This window comes from Xenopus laevis, chromosome 8S (assembly GCF_017654675.1).
Source record: "Xenopus laevis strain J_2021 chromosome 8S, Xenopus_laevis_v10.1, whole genome shotgun sequence".
Taxonomy (NCBI): domain Eukaryota; kingdom Metazoa; phylum Chordata; class Amphibia; order Anura; family Pipidae; genus Xenopus; species Xenopus laevis.
The window spans coordinates 35,876,843-35,896,686 of NC_054386.1; the positions used below are offsets into that span (position 1 = coordinate 35,876,843).

Sequence of the window (19,844 nt, forward strand, 5' to 3'; positions counted from 1 at the left end):
TGGACCCTAGTAACCATATCGCCAACATTGAAAACTGGAGAGCTGCTGAATAAAAAAATTAAAGACAGCAAATGATAAAGACTATCACTCTCTATATCAATAAAAAGCTAAATAACTATAAAAAAGCAAATTATAAAAAAAAGAAAAAAACAATTGCAGATTGTCTTGGAATATCACTCTCTACATCATACTAAGGGGCAAATTTACTAAAGGGCGAAGTGACTAACGCCAGCGTGAAGTCATTTCACAACTTCGCAAATTTACTATCAGTCACCCTGGTGAAAATTCGCCAGTGATGATGATAGCCTAGCGCAACTTCGCACCCTAACACTGGCGAAGTTGCACTCTGGCGAAGGTGGTGAAAATACGCAAATTTACTAAGATTGGTCTTTTTCTGAACGTGAGCTCCTTCGCCAGAGTTTACTTCGCCTAGTTAGAGCAGGCGAAGTGCAATAGAGTAGATAGGAGTTTTGAAAAAAAAAGTTGAAAAATGTTCCCAAAAAGTCCCAAAATAGTTGAAATTTTTTCTAAGTCCCAAAAAACGCTGATGTTTTTTGGGTGTTAGGCTGAAAAAGATCGAATTTTTTTTTAGGGTGCCCACCTTCCTACCTACATTTGTGGCACCTTAACTATACTGTGGGCACATGTGTAGGGCATTAGAACACCTAAATAAACTTTTATTACGTTTCCCTGCGCTTGTGTAGTGTTCTGTATGCACTGCTGCATACACGTCCATTGAAATTTAAATTTCGCGCCGTGTGCAAATTAGCCTTCGCTAGCGCAACTTCGGACCGCTCATCGTAACTTCGCTAGTGCAACTTCCGAAACGATCGGTAACTTGTGCGGAACTTCGGATCTTCGTGAATTTGCAATGTCCTGACGAATCTACGCCTGGTGAAGTGCGGCGAAGACAACGCTGGCGGATCTACGAAGGTAAGTAAATTTGCCCCTAAATGTAAACAACCCATTTAAAGCGGTTGTTTACCTTTAAATTAACTTGTAGCATGATGTACAGTTATTTAGCTTTTCATTCAGCAGCTCAAATTACCCTAGCAACCATGCATTGATTTAATTAAGAGACAGGAATATGATTTAGAAAGATGAGTAATAAAAGTAGCAATAACAATAAACATGTAGTCTTACAGAGCTTTTGTTTTTCAGATGGGGTCAGTGACCCCCCCTTTGAAAACTGAAAAGAGGTAGAAGGCAAATAATTTAAAAACTATAAAAAAGAAAAAATTAAGGGCAATTGAAGAGTTAACCTTCCTATTACATACTCAAAGTTATCTTAAAGGGCACCTGTTGGGCACAAACAATATCCCCAACCAGAGGAGCGGGCTAATAGAACCCGCGCTCCAGTTAGGGGTAACAAAGTTTTTTTCCTAATTGTGTGAGTGTCCTACCTCTGGTTGGGAGCAATTTTTTGTACAAAAAAACTACCATTACCCCCAGCTGGAGTGTGGACTCTTATTAGCCCCCTCCTTTGGTTGGGGATAATATTTTGGCCCAACAGGTGCCTTTTAAAGGAACAGTAACATCAAAAAAATTTAAGTGTTTTAAAGTAATACAAATATCATGTAATGTTGTCCTGTACTGGTATAACTGGTGTGTTTGCTTCAGAAACACTACTATTGTTTATATAAATAAGATGCTGTGTAGCAATGGGGGCAGCACAGCAGATAGCAGATAAGCTCTGTAGAACAAAATGGTGTTATGTTATTCACTATTTAAACTGTGCCATATAGCCTTTTCCAATTTCCTCCATTACTACACAACAGCTTGTTTATATAAACTGTAATTATGTTTCTGCAAACAGATCAGTTTTACCAGTGCATGACAACAGTACATGATATTTTCATTACTTTATTTTTTTTGGTGTTACTGTTCCTTTAAAGATGAACCTTCTCATTAATATCTGTTGCCACTAGATGACCACTAGTGAGTAAGGACAAGCTATAATTCTTTAAGACATATCATGTCTTAAAGAGAGTCATATCATGTAGGCATTTTCACCTAGTACCCATTTTTTTGCGTTTTCCTACTCACCAGTTTTGAGAGTTGAGGAAAACAATGGGAATTTTCACGGACAGTGTGTTTCACATTGAGAAGGAGGCTAATGGCAAATGGCATGAATCTCTGGCACAGTATTTCAGTGGCCCAGGCAATCACTGGTGGGAAAGAACTAAATCCAGCCAATGTTTTATTTTCTATACCTCATATAATAGTGTGTGTTGGTCAAACGTGTGAGAATAGAGTTTTTATTGAAAACGTTTCACCACTCATCCGAGTGGCCACATTGAGCCTGGCGGCTTCACAACAATTCACACTTCCAGTCATGTACATTGAAAGCTTAAAGGAACAGTAACACTACAAAATGAAAATCTTTAAACTAATGAAAACATAATGTACTGTTGTGCTGCACGGGTAAAACTGGTGTGTTTGCTTCAGCAAGACTATTACAATTTATATAAACAAGCTGCTGTGTAGCCATGGGGGGGGGGGCATTCAAAGCTGCAAGAGGAGAAAAGACAACAGAAAGCAGATAAGCTCTTCAGTTTACAATGGGATTCTTCAGAACTTATCTGGTATCTACTGTGTGACTTGTGCTTGAATGGCTGTCCCCACGGCTACACACAGCAGCTTGTTTATATAAAATATAATTGTGTTTCTGAAGCAAACACTCCAGTTTTACCAGTGCATGGGAACAATACATTATATTGCCATTCTTTTAAAACAGTTTAATTTTTTGGTATAACTGTTCCTTTAACACCTGCATCAGTGAAAATCATAGTACCATTGTGACTGGATCACACTTTCACACACCTGTGAGTTTCAGCCAACACCTTAAAGGGATACTGTCATGGGAATTTTTTTTTCTCAAAATGCATCAATTAATAGTGCTGCTCCAGCAGAATTCTGCACTGAAATCCATTTCTCAAAAGAGCAAACAGATTTTTTTTTTATTCAATTTTGAAATCTGACATGGAGCTAGACATATTGTCAATTTCCCAGCTGCCCCAAGTCATGTGACTTGTGCTCTGATAAACTTCACTTCACTCTTTACTGCTGTACTGCAAGTTAGAGTGATATCACCCCCCTCCCTTTTTCCCCCCCAGCAACCAAACAAAAGAACAATGGGAAGGTAACCAGATAGCAGCTCCCTAACACAAGATAACAGCTGCCTGGTAGATCTAAGAACAACACTCAATAGTAAAAACCCATGTCCCACTGAGACACATTCAGTTACATTGAGAAGGAAAAACAGCAGCCTGCCAGAAAGCATTTCTCTCCTAAAGTGCAGGCACAAGTCACATGACCAGGGGCAGCTGGGAAATTGACAAAATGTCTAGCCCCATGTCAGATTTTAAAATTGAATATAAAAAAATCTGTTTGCTCTTTTGAGAAATGGATTTCAGTGCAGAATTCTGCTGGAGCAGCACTATTAACTGATTCATTTTGAAAAATAATTTTTTTCCCATGACAGTGCCCCTTTAATGACGTTCAATGGAACCATTGTGATTGGATGTCTGTGACTTTACTACCCGCAAAGGTTTGAACATTCGGGCGAGTGGTGAAACATTTTTAAGAAAAACTCTTAGGGGTTTATTTATTAAACTCAGGTCGAGTTTTATGAGGCAAAACTCGAATTTTTTGTAAAACTCAATTTATTAAAGTCTGATGCAGCAAAAAGCTCGAATCCGAAAATCTGCCATCTCTGACCTGCCGAGGTTGTGTATAAGTAAATGGCAGTGCTGGAATTAACCCAAAAATCCGACTTTTTCGTGCAAAAATTCGAAAAATTCTGGCTTTTCAGGGACAGAGCCAGAAAAAATTGAACAATTCAGGAATAAATGCAGAAAAAATTGTGATTTCGTTCGATTTCGAGTTTTTACCCTAACAGATTAAATCATGCTTTTTTAAATAATAAATAAGGTCAAATTGTGGATTCTAGTTTGGTTTGACTTTTTTTTCTTCAAAAAAATCAGAAAAATGTATGTATATATATATCTCCTCCCAAAGAAAATACCCTTTTTTCACTTAGGTAGGACTGATGCATGGACGCATCAGCTTATGCATACTTCGTACAAACCATGTAACTAAAAGTGTCTTTTTGCCAAATACAGATAAGTTTCCTCTAATCCAATTGTTCCTTAAAGTTGTATAAGTGCTGGGATAATTTGTTTAGTTCAGTATATGATATAAGCCACACACCCATGCACCAGACTGATTTTAATTGCAACACATGGATGAGCTGCATTTTTTGTTTTTGTATATTCTATATAGAAAACTGGCTTTCCCTTTAATACTTGCTCTCCAAACCCCCGCCCCTCTAAACACAGTCCTACAGAATACTTAAAAGCCCATAATGCTGAATGTTTCTTTGGAAGAGGTCATGCCAAATAAAGAGAGAGCAGGTATGGTCTTTCTCCTCCCAAAGAAAATACCCTTTTTTCACTTAGGTAGGACTGATGCATGGACACTGCCTTGGCGGGGCACATCAAGTTATGCATACTTTGTACAAACCATGTAACTAAAAGTGTCCCTTTTTGCCAAATACAGATAAGTTTCCTCTAATCCATATAAAATAACCCCCTAAATGTCCAGTTGCCTTTGGCTTAATTCTACTAGTTCAGGAATGCCCATACTTTACGAATGCAAAGGTCTACTTTTAGTAATGTTGTCCCATTATGATCTACCTCCATAAAAGCATTGTTAGCATTCTGTTCCATGAAAAATATTACTTAAATACTGATTAATGGGAGAATGTTTATTGCTAAATTTTACAAACATCTGTTTCTTATGTGATCTTAACATAATAAATATCTTAATGAAAAGCATGAAACAGGAGGGTGATTAAGACAAGCTGTTTGTGATAGTGTCTTGAGATCTACTGATCACCAGCTAACCACCTACTGGTATATCCCAATCTACCTTTCGGGCACCCCTGCTCTAATTTCTGCCCCACTACCCAAAACCATAGAGGCAGTTTCATTGGCTCCTTATAAAATGGACACTGGAGTGTGTGAATGTGATAGGGCCCTTAGACTGTAGAATATGTTGACTATCTGTTTACAGACCGTAAGCAGCATGCACCCCCTTTATGTTCTAGGTGGAAATAAACAGAAGTTTGGGTAGTTACTATTATAAAGAAGATTTGTTATTTTAATATATATATATATATATATTTTGCAACAAAGATGCATTTTATTTTCAAAAAAGATCACATTTTATTTGCAAACCATTGCGTGTAAAAAGAGCAATAAATATACTTATTTACAGCTTTTGCATACTTTAGGAAAAGCTTTACAAGTCTGTCTGGATAGACAGATGCATCGTTCCTCTTATGAGAGTGTAGGTCCTTTTGTTGATGTACTTTATAGTCTTGGCACCTTGCGGGCAAACCTGAGTCTGCAGTCCAAGCAGCAAATGGGCTCAATAAACACGTACGCCACACGCATTGCGTCCTGAGCAGGTCACTGCCACTCTCCATTTCATTCTCTCTTGCCACTAAAAGCTTAAGCTCTGCATTTTCTCCTTCCCAACTACAACAGCCAGTCACAGCAAGGACTTCTCAGGTAAGCAATGTACAACATAAAGACAGAAGCATGAACAATATCACGTTTCAGGGGGCTGTGGAAATACAGTCATCCCTGACAAAAACAGTACAGATAAAGGGCTTCAGGTTAAAACAGCTTGTCCATTACATTAAGGCACTTATAAAATTCCAGAGGCCTATCAGCCAATAAGAGCAAACTGTTCTAGGGGGGAAAGGTAACGCAAACTGATTGAACTAAGTGCTGCGTCCTGAATTCCAAAAGGTGCCAAACCTCCCACAAGCACAATATGCTGCAGTGAGCAGTCTCTAGATATGGCTTAAGAAGGGAAAACCCCAAAACACATAATGTGATGGAGCTTATAGTCCATGATCTCTCCTGGTTCTCCTACACAAGTGTCAGCATGAGCAAATGCCAGCAAAACCATCAAGTGTATTTGCAGATCATCACAGATCAGTTACTTTGTTTTCTACGAGAGCAGAGATCTGCTGAAGGCGGTAAGCCAGTTGCATCTTCTGCCCGTTTGGATCTTCCTCCAGGGCTGAGCTAATCTGTTGATGAGTGAAGAGGATTCGTTACCCTGATGCATTTCTCCCTTTTCGTTTTTTTTTGCACAGGTTACACTATTAAGCCACCTACCTGATCATAGTACTTGTTGATGTAATTATAAAGCTCCTGCAGTGCAACCAAGGAGTTCAGTTCAGGCGAATGAGCCTGCCCAGATAGAAGAAGAAGAAATACAGACAATTAACATTAATAAACGAGCTTGCATTGACAATCATAACATCGTTATCCTGAAATGCAATCCATGGATTAGATCACCACCAATGGCCATATTATTCCGTGCAAGCCTCTTTTCTGTACTTTATTAAGCAAAATGAACAATCTCAGTATGAAGCATAGTCCCTTTATTTGACCATAAATATCAAGGTAGGGGGTCATAGATTATTGCATGTGTAAGACACTCCTTCTCTGCATATTTGCATTTATACATACAAATGGTGGTTTCCATAATGCTTACCCTCAGCCATGTAGGTCAATAGGACCTAACTATCTATTTAGAGATACCATAGAACCCCAATTTTACATTTTCTCAGAGGATGTCTGGAACACGGAGCAAAATAATACTCACAGAAAAAGTCAGTGGACTGATTGTATTTTTTGAAAAAGGGGAGCACCAGCTTGGGGTAGAAGGTAACCAACTAGAATAACTAGGGATTGGCACCTTTGCTTCTATCATAACTGTATACTGGCCAATTTATATAATTTATATTTGGCATACACAGGTTTGACTCCAGCCAGGGCACTAAGTCTGTATGTTCTTTCCATGTTTGAGTGGGTTTCCTCTGGGTACAGCTTCTGATACACTTGACACTTGGAATGTTTGAATATGGACCTGCTCCACTTAGACATGAATGATGTATACATTTTGAGCACTCCCACTTACCCCAGACTGCTCTGTGAGGAAGGAATTCATTTCTTGGTAGCTGGCAGCAGGTGTATTTTTGATGTCAGCATAGTAGCTACAAAGAGACATTGTGCAAAAGGAAAATTACAATCCTCTCAAATATGTCTGGATTCCAAATACTGAACAAGCGTTGACTGTTCTAAATGGCAGATGATGTGCATTGCTGCTGCACATTCATTTTATGAAGTTAGGCCTTTCTATGAATATTTTCTTAGATGTGTTCTGGTGTAAGCATCATTGCAATCCATGTGTGTGTAGTAATAATTGTATTGAGAACTAGGAATGCACCAAATCCAAGATTCAGTTTGGGATTCAGATTCGGCCGAATCCTTGTGCCTGGCCACACTGAATCCGAATCCTAATATGCATATATAAATTAGAGTGGGGAGGGAAATCACGTGACTTTTTACAAAACAAGGAAGTAAAAAAAAAGTCACACTTTTTCCTTTCCTGCCTCTAATTTGCATATGCAAATTAGGATTCAGTTTGGTATTCGGCCGAATTCCAAATAGTGGATTCAGTGCATCCCTATTGAGAACTAAAATTAACCTATAGCTGATCAGAACATTAAAATCCAGGGTTAAGATCAAAGTGAAAGCCACTTATTAAGATACAAAGCACTAAACAGACTTATTAGAATATGCTTACTTTTCAACAAGTTGTTTATATCGTGGGATTTCCCTTGCATATAGCAGTTTGTTGACGGGAGAGTCCTGCAAAGGAAGGGCAGGTTAACAATGGTACTTTATTTCCTTAACATCATAATGTCACCCACTACCAAAATATAATACAGCCACACTCACCCTCCCAACTTTGTGCTCAGAGATGGTGCAGGAGTCAATGAAAGTCTGAGCTATCACGGCCAGGATGGAATCCACATTCTCTGATACCTCAACGTCGAACACCATCTGAGGGTTTTTCAGAATTAGCACCCAGAACCGTAACATAAGGCTGGTAGAAGGGAAGGAAAAGGAAAAAAAAATCAAGAAGGTATGAGAGTGAGAATATTACCCATATCCTGTAACCCAGGGGTGCCCAAAAGGTAGATCGGTATCTACCAGTAGACCTTTAGCTGATGATCAGTAGATCTCAAGACACTGTCAACAAAAAGCTTGTCTAAGTCACCCTTCTTTTTCATGCTTTTCATTTAGATATTTATTATTATTATTAAGGTTACATAAGAAATAGTTGTTTGTTAAATATAATAATAAATATTTTCCTATAAATTAACATTTAAGTCAGATTTTCCATGGAACAGAATGCTAACAATGCTTTTATGGATGTAGATCATAATGGGACAACATCACTAAAAGTAGACCCCACATGCTCCTATCTTTTATATGGGCTGGGAAACAGGCTAGGATCTCCTGGGAATATTCCATTTCATTATACTAAGTGCCCTAAACCAGTAAAAGACAACTGGTGGTTGGTAACCATGGGGCAACCTTGCAGTGTCGCTTACATAACCAGTATTCTATTCTAAGACGAAATTTAATATGAAACTAGTTAAAATATTCTGATTTTAAAGATGAAACTGGAATTCTAGTTAAATCTTAACACACCAGTATCGCCACATCATGGGAAAGTCACATGTCAGCATCTTGGATAATGACTGAGGATGCTGTGAAATCTGCTCTACATACTTTCTAGAGCTTGTTCACCTGTTTGTCTTCCAGATGTGTACAGTTTCTGCATCGGTAATCTCATGCTTCTCAGCCATCTCATCAAGGAAATCAAAGAAATACTTGATAGCAATAGGCACTGGTCGGTTGACGCCCAACATCACCTGAAATGTGTCATCCACAAACTTCTGCAATGTGCCCTGTGGGTGCCAATGGGTACAGGGGTTTAGTAATCAGAATACCAATGGCCATATTGCCAAAGATGTGCCATGATAATAAGAGTCATAGTCAGTCTATTCTTGGGACTAGAATACTAAGAGGAGAAGTGGTATGATTTCTTATGCCTCACCTTCATAGACAGTAACCGGGTCAAAAAGATTTCTGGTATCGCTTTGGCACGTTCTCGCTCCCGCAGGCTGCTTCTCCGATTCTTGCAAACCTCTGGTTCCTCCGCAGACTTCACAAGGTGCCAAGTTCTAATTCCTCCCTCTTCTCCATCCTCCAACATTGGCGTCTCTGTAGGATACACAGACAGAATAGTATCAATTGGGGTCCCCAACCTTTTTTACCCGTGAGCCACATTCAGATGTAAAAACAGTTGGGAAGCAACACAAGCATTTAAAAAAAGTCTCAGGGGTGCCAAAAAGGGGCTTTGATTGGCCATTTGGTAGCCCCTATGTGTACTGGCAAGCAGCAGGAGACTGTGCTTGGCAGTACAATTGTTTTTTATACAACCAAAACTTGACTCCGAGCCAGGAATTAAAAAATAAGCAACTGCTTTGAGGCCACTGGGAGCAACATCCAAGGGGTTGGTGAGCAACATGTTGCTCGTGAGCCACTGTTTGGGGGATCACAGGCTTAGGGCATAGGGTGTAAGGAAGGATAATGTTTGGAGCCTCTGCTATGCTGGTCATGGGAAGCAGTCTAGTAACCAATGGAAAACAGCAACAACAAAAAACATGGTGGCAATGGTCAGGAAACTCAAGACAAACAAATACTCACTTTCGCCACCTATGAAACTGTTGCTTGGAGTCTCACACTGATTATTGTGTAGCCTTGGGATAAGAGCCACTGTTGCATTATCAGGAACCTGAAAGGAAGAAATAATCTTTGTAAGGCTCAGGCAAAAGCACCACTCCTACTGTCACATAAAGTCTGTCCATGTTCTTACTTTGTAATGGTGCAGTGTGTTTAGCCTCTTCCACTGATCCTGTATTAGCGACGTCAGGTCCTCATCAGACAGCGTCAAATGGCCTGCATTTCCAGAGCGCCACTCTATAAAAAACAAAAAAACAAAAGTTAAATCACTTCCATTTTTCGGTCTTCTAAGAAAGCAAACAGAATCATTCTATCTTCACTATTTAAAAAATATAATATATAGAGAATAATATAGCTTATAATATAAGGCAAGTCAATATAAGAATATTAGCCTATGGCCAAGCACAAAACGCACAAGACTTATTTTGTTATGCTATTTGAATAAATAGCTATTCTACTTTACTTTTGACCTATATGTTGGAGTTTTTGCTGAGTGTAAGTCCTATAATGTTTTCTACAGTGTTCCGTCATACTCAGCTGATGGTTCGGGGCATGGCACCCGAACCCAGCATTTGTACAAGTGAGATTCTTATTTAATGATTTGGGGTTCTCTCTCTTTTATGTTTGAATATTAGAAGTCACAATAGGAAGTTCCAACAACTTTAACAAGGCATCTGGGTGTGAGGTGTTTTACAAATCATGGAACTCAGGAGTTGAGTCCTCATATTTTACAACAGGGGGTGCTATGGGTTTTTCTAAAATGTATGCAGTTAGGACCAAAAATGTACTAGATCTTGAAAAGAAAAGACACCCATTCTAGCAATTAGCTTTGAACTAGACAGGAAGCTGATTTTGAATTTTATAAATAGGGTCTGCATTTATGTTTAGGCTTCATGACCCTTATAAATGGAGTCCTCCAACACCTTTCAACATTTTCAAACGTTACCATCACACCTAAACACAACTTCGGAATGCATACATATTATCTTATACGAAATGCGTCTAGATGTTCATGTTTTTAAACTGCTGTAATAAAGTAGAATTTTTATCTATTGAGTGGCGAAAAGGAGCGCTTGCCAGTAATTCTTTGTTTATACTTCACCTCAAGCTATGGGTTCGGGGCGGTGCACCCAGGCCAAGCGGTGAGTGCAATTTTAATTTCATGATACATGCAGTGTTAAAGGTTCAAAGAACCCTGGATTGTGGGACTGGGGTTTATACACCCAGGTCAGAAAATGACTTGGGTGAACGGTTTATACCTTTGAAGAAGCAATCGCTATTGAATTTAACAAATCTATGGTTTTGGATTAGATTACTATTTTGTGTAGCGATTTGGGTTCACAAGTACAGAGTTTGAATGGAGCTAAATATATTTTTGTGATATACAACTTCAGAATTACCCTAATGAAAATGTTTAAATGACATCAAAATACAATCAATGTGTAATACCTAAGATTCTGGGTCACATATGACCTCCTGAAACCTGACTTCTGTACCAACACAAGGTTCATTTTAAATAAATATATATAAAATTAAAAAAAGAGGAGCTAGACCTAGATATCCATACCTAGGTCTAGAGTGGTAGCTTCTGGTCTCTGCGAGAATGGGGTTCCTTTGTAAACTTGGTTCAGGATTTTTTGTTTGACCTGGGTGATTGTGTCTGTATCAAGCACTCTCACAGGAACATGATGTGTCTCTCGCCCACTTTTCACTATCACGGTAAGTGTCATGAGACGATAGTCTATGTCCTCCCGTAGCAAGTGACAATCATTTAGGGTACGCTTTGCCTTGCCAGTCACTGCGTCCACTGGACCTTTATCCACTTGGTACTTAATGGCACAGTATAACATGTACAGAGGCTCTGCAGCTGCTTCCTGTAAGAATAACATATTTAAAAATGTTTAGCTCCTACAACAATCATTTATTCAACTTGGCTGCCCAGGTCTTTTCAGTAAACAATCTTCTATTTCCAAAACCACAGCTGTTGGATCATTTTGTTTCAGAAATGACACAAACAAGAAGAGAACAGAGGTCTCACTTGGAAAAAATTAATGCGCAGGGGCAACTTTGTACATGCATGAGCATCTCTGAATGTTACAGCATGTTCCTTTTCTAACTATACAGTTGGAAAAGCTAAGAGTCATATCTGTGTGGAGAAAGGGTAAAGGTGATATATGCACTCACCCGAAGGTCTGTCTGGAGACAGATAGACATCCAGTTTGATAGAAGTTTCTCAACGATGGTCTCTGTCCTGCAGGAAAATAAACATTAAAAGGTGGAAGAGAATCTACACAATCACTACACAAATTTACCCCCTGTGCAACGTACACGCTATAAATGGAATATTCTTGTTTGGATACATTCTGCACAGCCAGACACTAACCTGCGAAACAGGAGCTTTGGATTCTTGGCCACGCATTGGTCTATCAGATTAGCCAGCAGTGTTTTCATGACATCTGTAAGATATTCCAATTTTCCGTGCAAAGCCACAGTGAGCAGAGAAGCAGCATGGCATCGGTCCCGCTGGGAAAGTGTGAACTGAGCATCCAGGGTTTCAATTAGCTAAAAAAACATAATGCCGGAGTCACGTTCATTAACTAATAGAGGCAAAGTGCAAATAATTCTGTCCACAATGCAGTTATGAAAGCATTACAAAAATTGGCATTTTGCTTGCAGAATATTTATGTATATTTTCATGACAATTGATCGTGAATAAGGTGTTATACGGCTGCTCTATTGCAAGTGTTAAGTTGAGGACTCTTCGCTGCAACTTGCATTTAGACACAACACAACGCCAAGCCAAGTAGTATTGGTGCCCAAGGAGATACTGCTTGGCCTGGCACTCTGAATGGCTCTCCTCTGCAACTCTGCACATTAATACCCCATTCTGATTGCAAGCCTGCTTGTTCCACACCACGCCAACACCCCCTGCTCTGTATGTCACCCATGCCACTTGCACATCTCCTATGCTCACCATAAGAAGGGAGCACACCCTCCCAATTGCATCTGAGCACATGCATTATCTGCCTAAAACTAGTTATGTCTCTGCCATTAGCAAATTAGGTCATCAGAGTGATTTGAGCACTGATGAAGGGGAGGCATTGCAACCTACAGTAACATTTAGATGTATAAATTGTATCTAGGTGGGGGATGATTGTTAAACAGAGATGGCACGGGTAACAATTTCATTAAGAGAGTTTAACTCTTGTACCTTGGTAAGAAAAAGCTTGTTATTGAGGAGGTTGGACAGCTGTGTAAGGCCTTGTTCCACAGTGCTCCTTCTTCCTGCTGGAACATCTAAGCTCTTTGGGAGTGGAGAGTCAATGTTTACAGGGAAGAAGATTCTTTCAACATATGTCCTAGAATCCAGAAAGGGAATTCCAGTGCCTTCAAGTTCACTGCTAAGATCCATCATTTCTGTCATTAAATCTGAAAGAAGAAAGGGTGACACCATGATAGACAAGGAGTAAATATCTTTACAAGAAAAACAAACAAATCTAATGGAAGTAAGGTGGGAACATACCAGTAAATTCCTTTCGACACTGATCTCCTACACGGGTCTCCAGGTTCTCCAGTTGCACAAGCACTTTCTTATAGTCTCTCATGGCCATCTTGCTTTGCCTTCTGGAAACATTACCAAAGAGTAAAGGTGACTACACAATGCATTTTTTTTCTTATCGTGAACAGTACTATGCACTTGGTGACTTAAAGGAGAAGGAAAGCTACGGAGGCATTTTATTGCCAATAGATTAGCTGCAATAGTGCAAGCTAGAATGCTATATTTATTCTGTAGAATGTTTTACCATACCTGAGTAAAAAGCTCTAGAAACTCTCTGTTTGTTTAGGATAGGAGCTGCAGTATTAATGTGGTGTGACATCACTTCCTGCCTGAGCCTCTCCCTGCTCTGGGCTCAGATTACTGTAGAGAAGGGAGGGGGTGGGGGAAGACGAGCAAACTGAGCATGCTCTTGCCCAGGGCAATGAGGTTTAAGCTGAAGGCAGGAAGTCTGATACAGAAGCCCATGAGTACACAATAGAAGGAAAGAAATGCAGTGTCTCCTTTGACAGGGGACTCAGAGCAGCATTACTTTGGGGGGTTACTGGTATATTTAGATGGACCTTTCTGATAAGGCTTACTTAGTTTTAACCTTTCCTTCTCCTTTAAGGACTTATATAATAATGCATATGCACAGCCCAAGGAGTAAAAGATTCTTTTTGCCCCATCTTGTTTCCCCCAGATTTGTCCCTCAACTTACCTGTACATATAAATGATTATTAGCACAATAGGGACAAGAAGAGTGGCTACAACTGCCAGTCCAATTTTAGCTTCCTTGGGAAAAGCAGTTTGCCCATCTACATCATATTTTACTTGTCCAAGATTGAATTGAAGTTTCCCCATATGCACCTGATGGAAAGGAATAGAGAATCATTTGGACACTGACAAAGTGGCAAACAATCATACCCTTTCATTCAAAAACTCACCACAAACTCAGGCAGAGATGTGCTCAAGTCAAGTGGCTGTGGTGATTCAGGAGGAGGCTCGCAGTACAGATGATTATGCGTCAGCGTTTTCACAGTGCAGGTGCCATGTCCAATTTTTGCAACAACTTCTTGTTTACTAATCCCAGAATCTAGTCCCTCTCCCTAACAATAAACGTAAAATGGTTTAATCTGATGGAAACCAGAGAAAGAAAGAGGTAAGAAAAGGGAAAAACAAAGCAGTTGCCAGTTGTAATTGTTGAAAAAAAGAAGAAGGCAAGAATTTGTACCTCTATATCAAGAACGTTCCCAGGTTTCAGATTGTATGGTTTGCTTGGATTTTCTCTGTTCAGAGGTTTAAATGTTGGGTTTTTGATATAAGTGAAGCTCTCTCTGAGGCTGCTGAATGGGATCCGCACGTTGTCCAGGATGAACAATACATCCACAGGTTCAAAAGTTTCACTGATGTTTGGGGAGAAACACTTCAAAAGAGTGGAGGAATTGTGCTGGCATTGCTCAGTAAACTGAAAGGCACAGAACAAGAAGTTTATGATGGATTATACACAATCATGACTTGTTTATATAACCTATGGTTGATTTAACATGTTGGCTCGGAATCTGGCTCCATCTGGACACCATTTCATCCATACATGTAAACATCACAACATGCTAAGGGACAGGAATAAGTAATAATCACCAGTGAGCCTAAAGCTGGCCATAGACGCAAGGATTCGTACGTTTTTAAGAACGTGTGTGGAGAGTCCAGACATTTTTCGTCCGGCGGAGATCGGTCGTTTGGTCGATTGGACAGGGGTAATATCTCTGCGTGTATTGCCGATCGTACGATTTTCAGTGGGAGACTGTAACTAGCTTTGTCTATCATACGATTGCTGTCAGGGGCAGAACATCGGCTGATCTGTTCTTTAACTACTTTATTTGGTCGGAATTGTAAGACTTTGATCTGAATGGTTAGTGGCAGGTCGGGAGATGGGAAAGTCCTATCGAACATTGATTCGTACGATCGGATCTTTGCGTCTGTGGTCAGCTTTAGGGTAGATTTAGCATCTCAGATGTATAGGTGAGAGGAGAACGGAAAAATAACAGCTCCAAAAAATATCTCCAACAAGTCAACAATTTAATTTACACCACAGCATGAATTAATAACTACAAATGGGCAAATTTAACCCGTTTTGCTCCGACAAAATGTTTTTCCCGTTGTGAAAATTCACAAAAACACATTAAAGTTTAAGGGTGACAATTCCGCTGCGAAATGCGGCAAAAAAAATTATTAACATGTAGTCAGCACCAAATTTACAATGTAACCGACCTCTTGTACAGCTTCATGTTCTAGTATTCTCCTCCTCTTTCTCTTCTTCCGTCTACTATTACCATTGTCCACTCTAAGCTTTTCAGAAGATAGCTTGGCCAAGACAGTCATGACTGGGGTCTCTACCACATCCAAATTTGTACCTTCCACCCAGATAACACGTCCTCCTCTAAGAGAAAAGAAAGGGAAGTGAAGATATGAGAATTGTTAAGAGGTCCATTCATGCAATCTATCATCTTCTGTTTTCCTACCCATAGAAGCATCTTGAGGGGTTTGCTGATGAGATGCTTGGGTTCTCTGTATAGCTGTATTGTGTGTCCTCCACCATCCGTTTTGCACTTCCATAAAACACACTAACTGGCAGATGCTCTTGGACTGGACTGGCACCTGTGACACAGTGTATCTCTCCTTCTGTTACTCCACCATTTTGTCTAGAAGGTGAGACAAAAATAAAAAAAAACATTGCAACCAACAACTGACGGTGATAATGAGGAACACAATAAATAATGAAATTAAACGATTTGAGTTTGTTCATCTTCCACTGCCGATTCCAGATAATTTTTTATTTGTGACCATTTTAAAAGTATTGATGTCTTTTCTTCATTATTCACCTTCTCATGTCTTTCTGAAACAGCTCTGGGAGGGGGAATCCCTGAGTTTCATTAAAGCCAGCAGTTATATTTGATAAAGTCGTTGCTAACATCCCCCATTATTTATGGTTAGCAATCTGAAAACAACTAAAAAATGTATTTGAAAGGTGGAGAACCCCTTAAAATTATTGCGAAAATAAACATTTTATATAAGCTTCAAAATACTGAAAATACTGAAATAAGAAACTAAATATAATCAATTAAATATTCTGCATAATTTCTGAAATAATCAAGTTTATGTTCACTATCCCTCTCTCAGAATCTGTTATTCTTCATTCTGTCTTCTTGCATCAGTTTGGTGTCTTATAGTCATTGACAGTTAGATCTAATATATCTTATAGGGGGGGGAGCAGATGTATTAGAGCTCACTCAAATACCTGATTCTAGTGCAAACAAAATCTAACAAAATAACTGCCTTTTGCACAAATCCTGCATGTAGAGAGGCATGACGTCTGGTGATTTTAATAGAGTGAGCTCTAATACATCTTCTAGGCAAAAGGAGCCCCCTATAATATATATTGGATCTAACTGTCAATTATTATCTGACACCCAACTCCTGAAAGAAGACAGAATGAAAAGAAATAGATGCTGAGAGAGGAACAGTGAACATACACTTCAGTAACAGTACAGAATATTAATATGTATTTAGAAAGTTTCTTATTTCAGTATGACGAAGCTTATATCAAAGTTTTACTTACACAATAGTTCCCCTTTAACTATAAAATAATTGGTCACAGCAGTCTCTGCAAGTGAAGGACCTGGCTGTGAAGACTCAATTTCTTTAAATGGAAGAATTCTAATGATCAACGGCAGACTTTACAAGCATCAAAATCTAAGAATGGCTGATGAGTATAACAGGGTGCATTCAGGTTTCAGGGTGCTTCTTTTAAAAGGTTTGTTAGTTACCAGGATATGTCCAATTTTGGCTTCTTGTAATAGAAATTTAATATATTAGCTGGTGAGAAAGAAAGTTGTGGTTAGAGAGACAGATTTGGCAAGGCTAGAACTGCAGGCTCAGAAGCCAGCATATTCCAATACATGGGTCTCAAATGGCATCAAAACCTGAAGGTGGGGCTTTAATGTTTCCCTCTGAGTCAAGTCCCTATTTTGACCTGAATGGCAGTAGAGAGTTTTTGGGAATCTAACAATACTGTTTCACACTGACGAAGATATTCACCTACTTACATTTTACAGGGAATATCCCCCACTGTAACATTGATCAGATCTCCTGTTAAAAGCTTGACACCAATGATGGTTATTAGTGTTCCACCAGCCACAGGGCCTTGCAGGGGATGCAGAGACTGCAGCACAGGATCCTGTTGGGAGTTGGCATTGTAACTAAGATTATTCTAGCTAATCAACAAAGCAAAAGTATAAAAGTACAATTCCTATTATCCAATAAGGGCCAAGTGCAAGCCACAAGGTTTTTAGACATACAGCTAGTAGTTTGCTATTGAACACACCTGGTATGTGAAATGTTGGACTGAAACCCCCGGTTGCTGATCGTCCACATAAACCTCTACAGGCCCAGACTTTTCAGCATCGCTGGCAGACAGGGTGCAAACAATTCTACAAGAAAGAATTGATATTTAATCCTCTATTTTATGAACTGCTACAGAGCGAAGACAATAGCAGTGCACTTGTTCAGCTGGTTAAACCAGTACTGTGGCCATAGTGGCCACATTTCACAGATTTATTAGCAGTGATCAGGAAGTATGTTTTATGGTTGCAGAGGGTTTTATTGGTAGGCCTAATAAAATGCATTCTATCTTAATTTTATTTGGCCAGTCCGATTTGTTTTGTTTGGACAAACTGGTTATATTGGAGAATGTGAGCCATTAGGGGTCATTCACTATACAAATCCCAGTATGCAATTGCCAATTTTTTAAAATCATTTTGCACACTGCGTTCTGCCCCATTTGTAGGTGACTGTAACTACGTTTGGGAGTTTTGAGCTGAGGCCCATATTAAGTGCTTGACATTTATAAAGTGACCATCAGAAGCAGGGGTGTAACTACAGAGGAAGCAGACCCTTCGGCTGCAGGGGGGTCCAGGAGGCCCTAATTCATATACAGTTTCAATAAACATTGGTAAAACAAGTCAACCTCTAAATATTTTGGGGGCCTAAAAAATAATTTGCTTTGGGGCCCAGTGATATCTAGTTACGGCACAGCTTCTATCAGCTTCTATTTGAATATGTCTTCATTAACAATGATAACCAGCAGGGGGTAGACTATGATGTGGAGGTTTTAAAAATAATGATGTTTTCAAAACAGCCTCATGTAAAGGATATTTGCCAGATAGAACCAGCTATGCAACTGCCACAAGGGAATCAGGTTTGAATATTTTGTATGTGGCAGGTAGGTCATGCAAAACAAGACTAAACTAATTTTCTGGGTATGACAAAAGCAAGAACCTTTTATGAACTCGTTAGACGTATTCCAAGAATAATCAAGCATCAGCATTTAAAGGGGTGGTTAACATTTATGTTACCTTTTAGTAAATTATAGAATGGTTCACAGCATTCAAATGGGGGTCACTGACCCCATCTAAAAACAAACACTTGGTAGGGCTACACATTTATTATTATGGCTACTTTTTATTACTCATCTTTCTATTCAGGCCTCTCCTATTCATATTCCAGCCTCTTTTTCAAATCAATGCATGGTTGCTAGATTAATTTAGACCCTAGCAACCAGATTCTGAAATTGCAAGCTGAAGAGCTGCTGAATAAAAAGCAAAGTAACTCAAAATCCACAAATAATAAAAAAAATTAAAACCAACTGCAAATTGTGTCAGAATATCAATACATACATCTTGCTAAAAGTTAATTTGAAGGTAAACAACCCTTATAAAAGAGAACTAAAGCTTTTCAAAGGATTAGGCTAGAAATGCTACACTTTATGTTTTGTGAGTGAGTGTGTACCAGCCTGAGAGCACTGTTGCTCTTTAGCAGGCACGGTGCCTCTTAGAGCCGCCATTATGTCACATATATAGCCTTACGTGTTTCGTGTAACAAAGTCATAGGCTGTGTAAATACAATATAAAATTCACCATACAAGTAATTCATTCAGAGTCACATTACATGGCAAGGACAGAAGCCAGTACATATCGGTGTCAGAACTTAATAAGCAACACCGTACATCAATTTCTTCTTGACGATTTCCCTGCTGACCCCTAAGCATAGCTTCCCTAAGTGGCCGAGAAGCATATGGAACAGCACATTGAACACCTTGCAACTTTATTAGATTCTACGCCTCAAATTAACCCTAAAAACTGGAATATCAGCTCAATTGCAGTCTTACTGCAAACAAATTACTTGTGCTTTATAACCAACCAAACATTCTTAGCGTTTTTATTATCTACATGAAAGTTTTTATAATTGCTTTGTAATTAAATTGTTTCAAACCTTCAACAACTTTTTTTTACTAACAGGCGTATTTTTATTATAACATCCCCACAAGCTGCCATTTATGCAACCTGTACAGTACAGCGCAGGATACTCAAAAACCTTTAATTACCAACCTATTAGAAGTAATGTAAAGATTCGGCAGCAGGGTGCATGGGTGGCCAGCTACTTTCACGGACACATTTTCTGCTTTCTGACCCATGTTGGCTCCGGTGATAGTGAGTGTAGTCCCACCCTGAATGATACCGGTCAATGGAGAAAACTGCCAGAAAGAGACATGGACATTCATTAATGAA

General features: G+C 39.2%; 1 protein-coding gene across 3 annotated transcripts in view; it reads right to left on the reverse strand.

Moving 5' to 3' along the window:
* Positions 1-5,208: 5,208 nt before the first annotated feature.
* plxnb3.S (plexin B3 S homeolog) overlaps positions 5,209-19,844 on the reverse strand; it is a 46,007-nt gene continuing 31,371 nt past the window's right edge. For all 3 annotated transcript variants that reach the window (XM_018232772.2, XM_018232771.2, XM_041574506.1), the window contains exons 14-35: positions 19,665-19,810; positions 17,603-17,708; positions 17,325-17,455; positions 15,741-15,920; positions 15,490-15,658; positions 14,453-14,686; positions 14,166-14,327; positions 13,940-14,088; positions 13,207-13,307; positions 12,895-13,112; positions 12,067-12,245; positions 11,868-11,934; positions 11,251-11,557; positions 9,817-9,920; positions 9,648-9,735; positions 8,995-9,161; positions 8,685-8,845; positions 7,827-7,974; positions 7,672-7,736; positions 7,003-7,078; positions 6,195-6,269; positions 5,209-6,106 (exon numbers count right to left, since the gene is read on the reverse strand). In XM_018232772.2, coding sequence (XP_018088261.1) covers positions 6,002-6,106; positions 6,195-6,269; positions 7,003-7,078; positions 7,672-7,736; positions 7,827-7,974; positions 8,685-8,845; positions 8,995-9,161; positions 9,648-9,735; positions 9,817-9,920; positions 11,251-11,557; positions 11,868-11,934; positions 12,067-12,245; positions 12,895-13,112; positions 13,207-13,307; positions 13,940-14,088; positions 14,166-14,327; positions 14,453-14,686; positions 15,490-15,658; positions 15,741-15,920; positions 17,325-17,455; positions 17,603-17,708; positions 19,665-19,810 — 3,138 coding nt within the window. In that variant the 3' untranslated portion in view covers positions 5,209-6,001. The remainder of the gene's footprint in view (positions 6,107-6,194; positions 6,270-7,002; positions 7,079-7,671; positions 7,737-7,826; positions 7,975-8,684; positions 8,846-8,994; positions 9,162-9,647; positions 9,736-9,816; positions 9,921-11,250; positions 11,558-11,867; positions 11,935-12,066; positions 12,246-12,894; positions 13,113-13,206; positions 13,308-13,939; positions 14,089-14,165; positions 14,328-14,452; positions 14,687-15,489; positions 15,659-15,740; positions 15,921-17,324; positions 17,456-17,602; positions 17,709-19,664; positions 19,811-19,844) is intronic.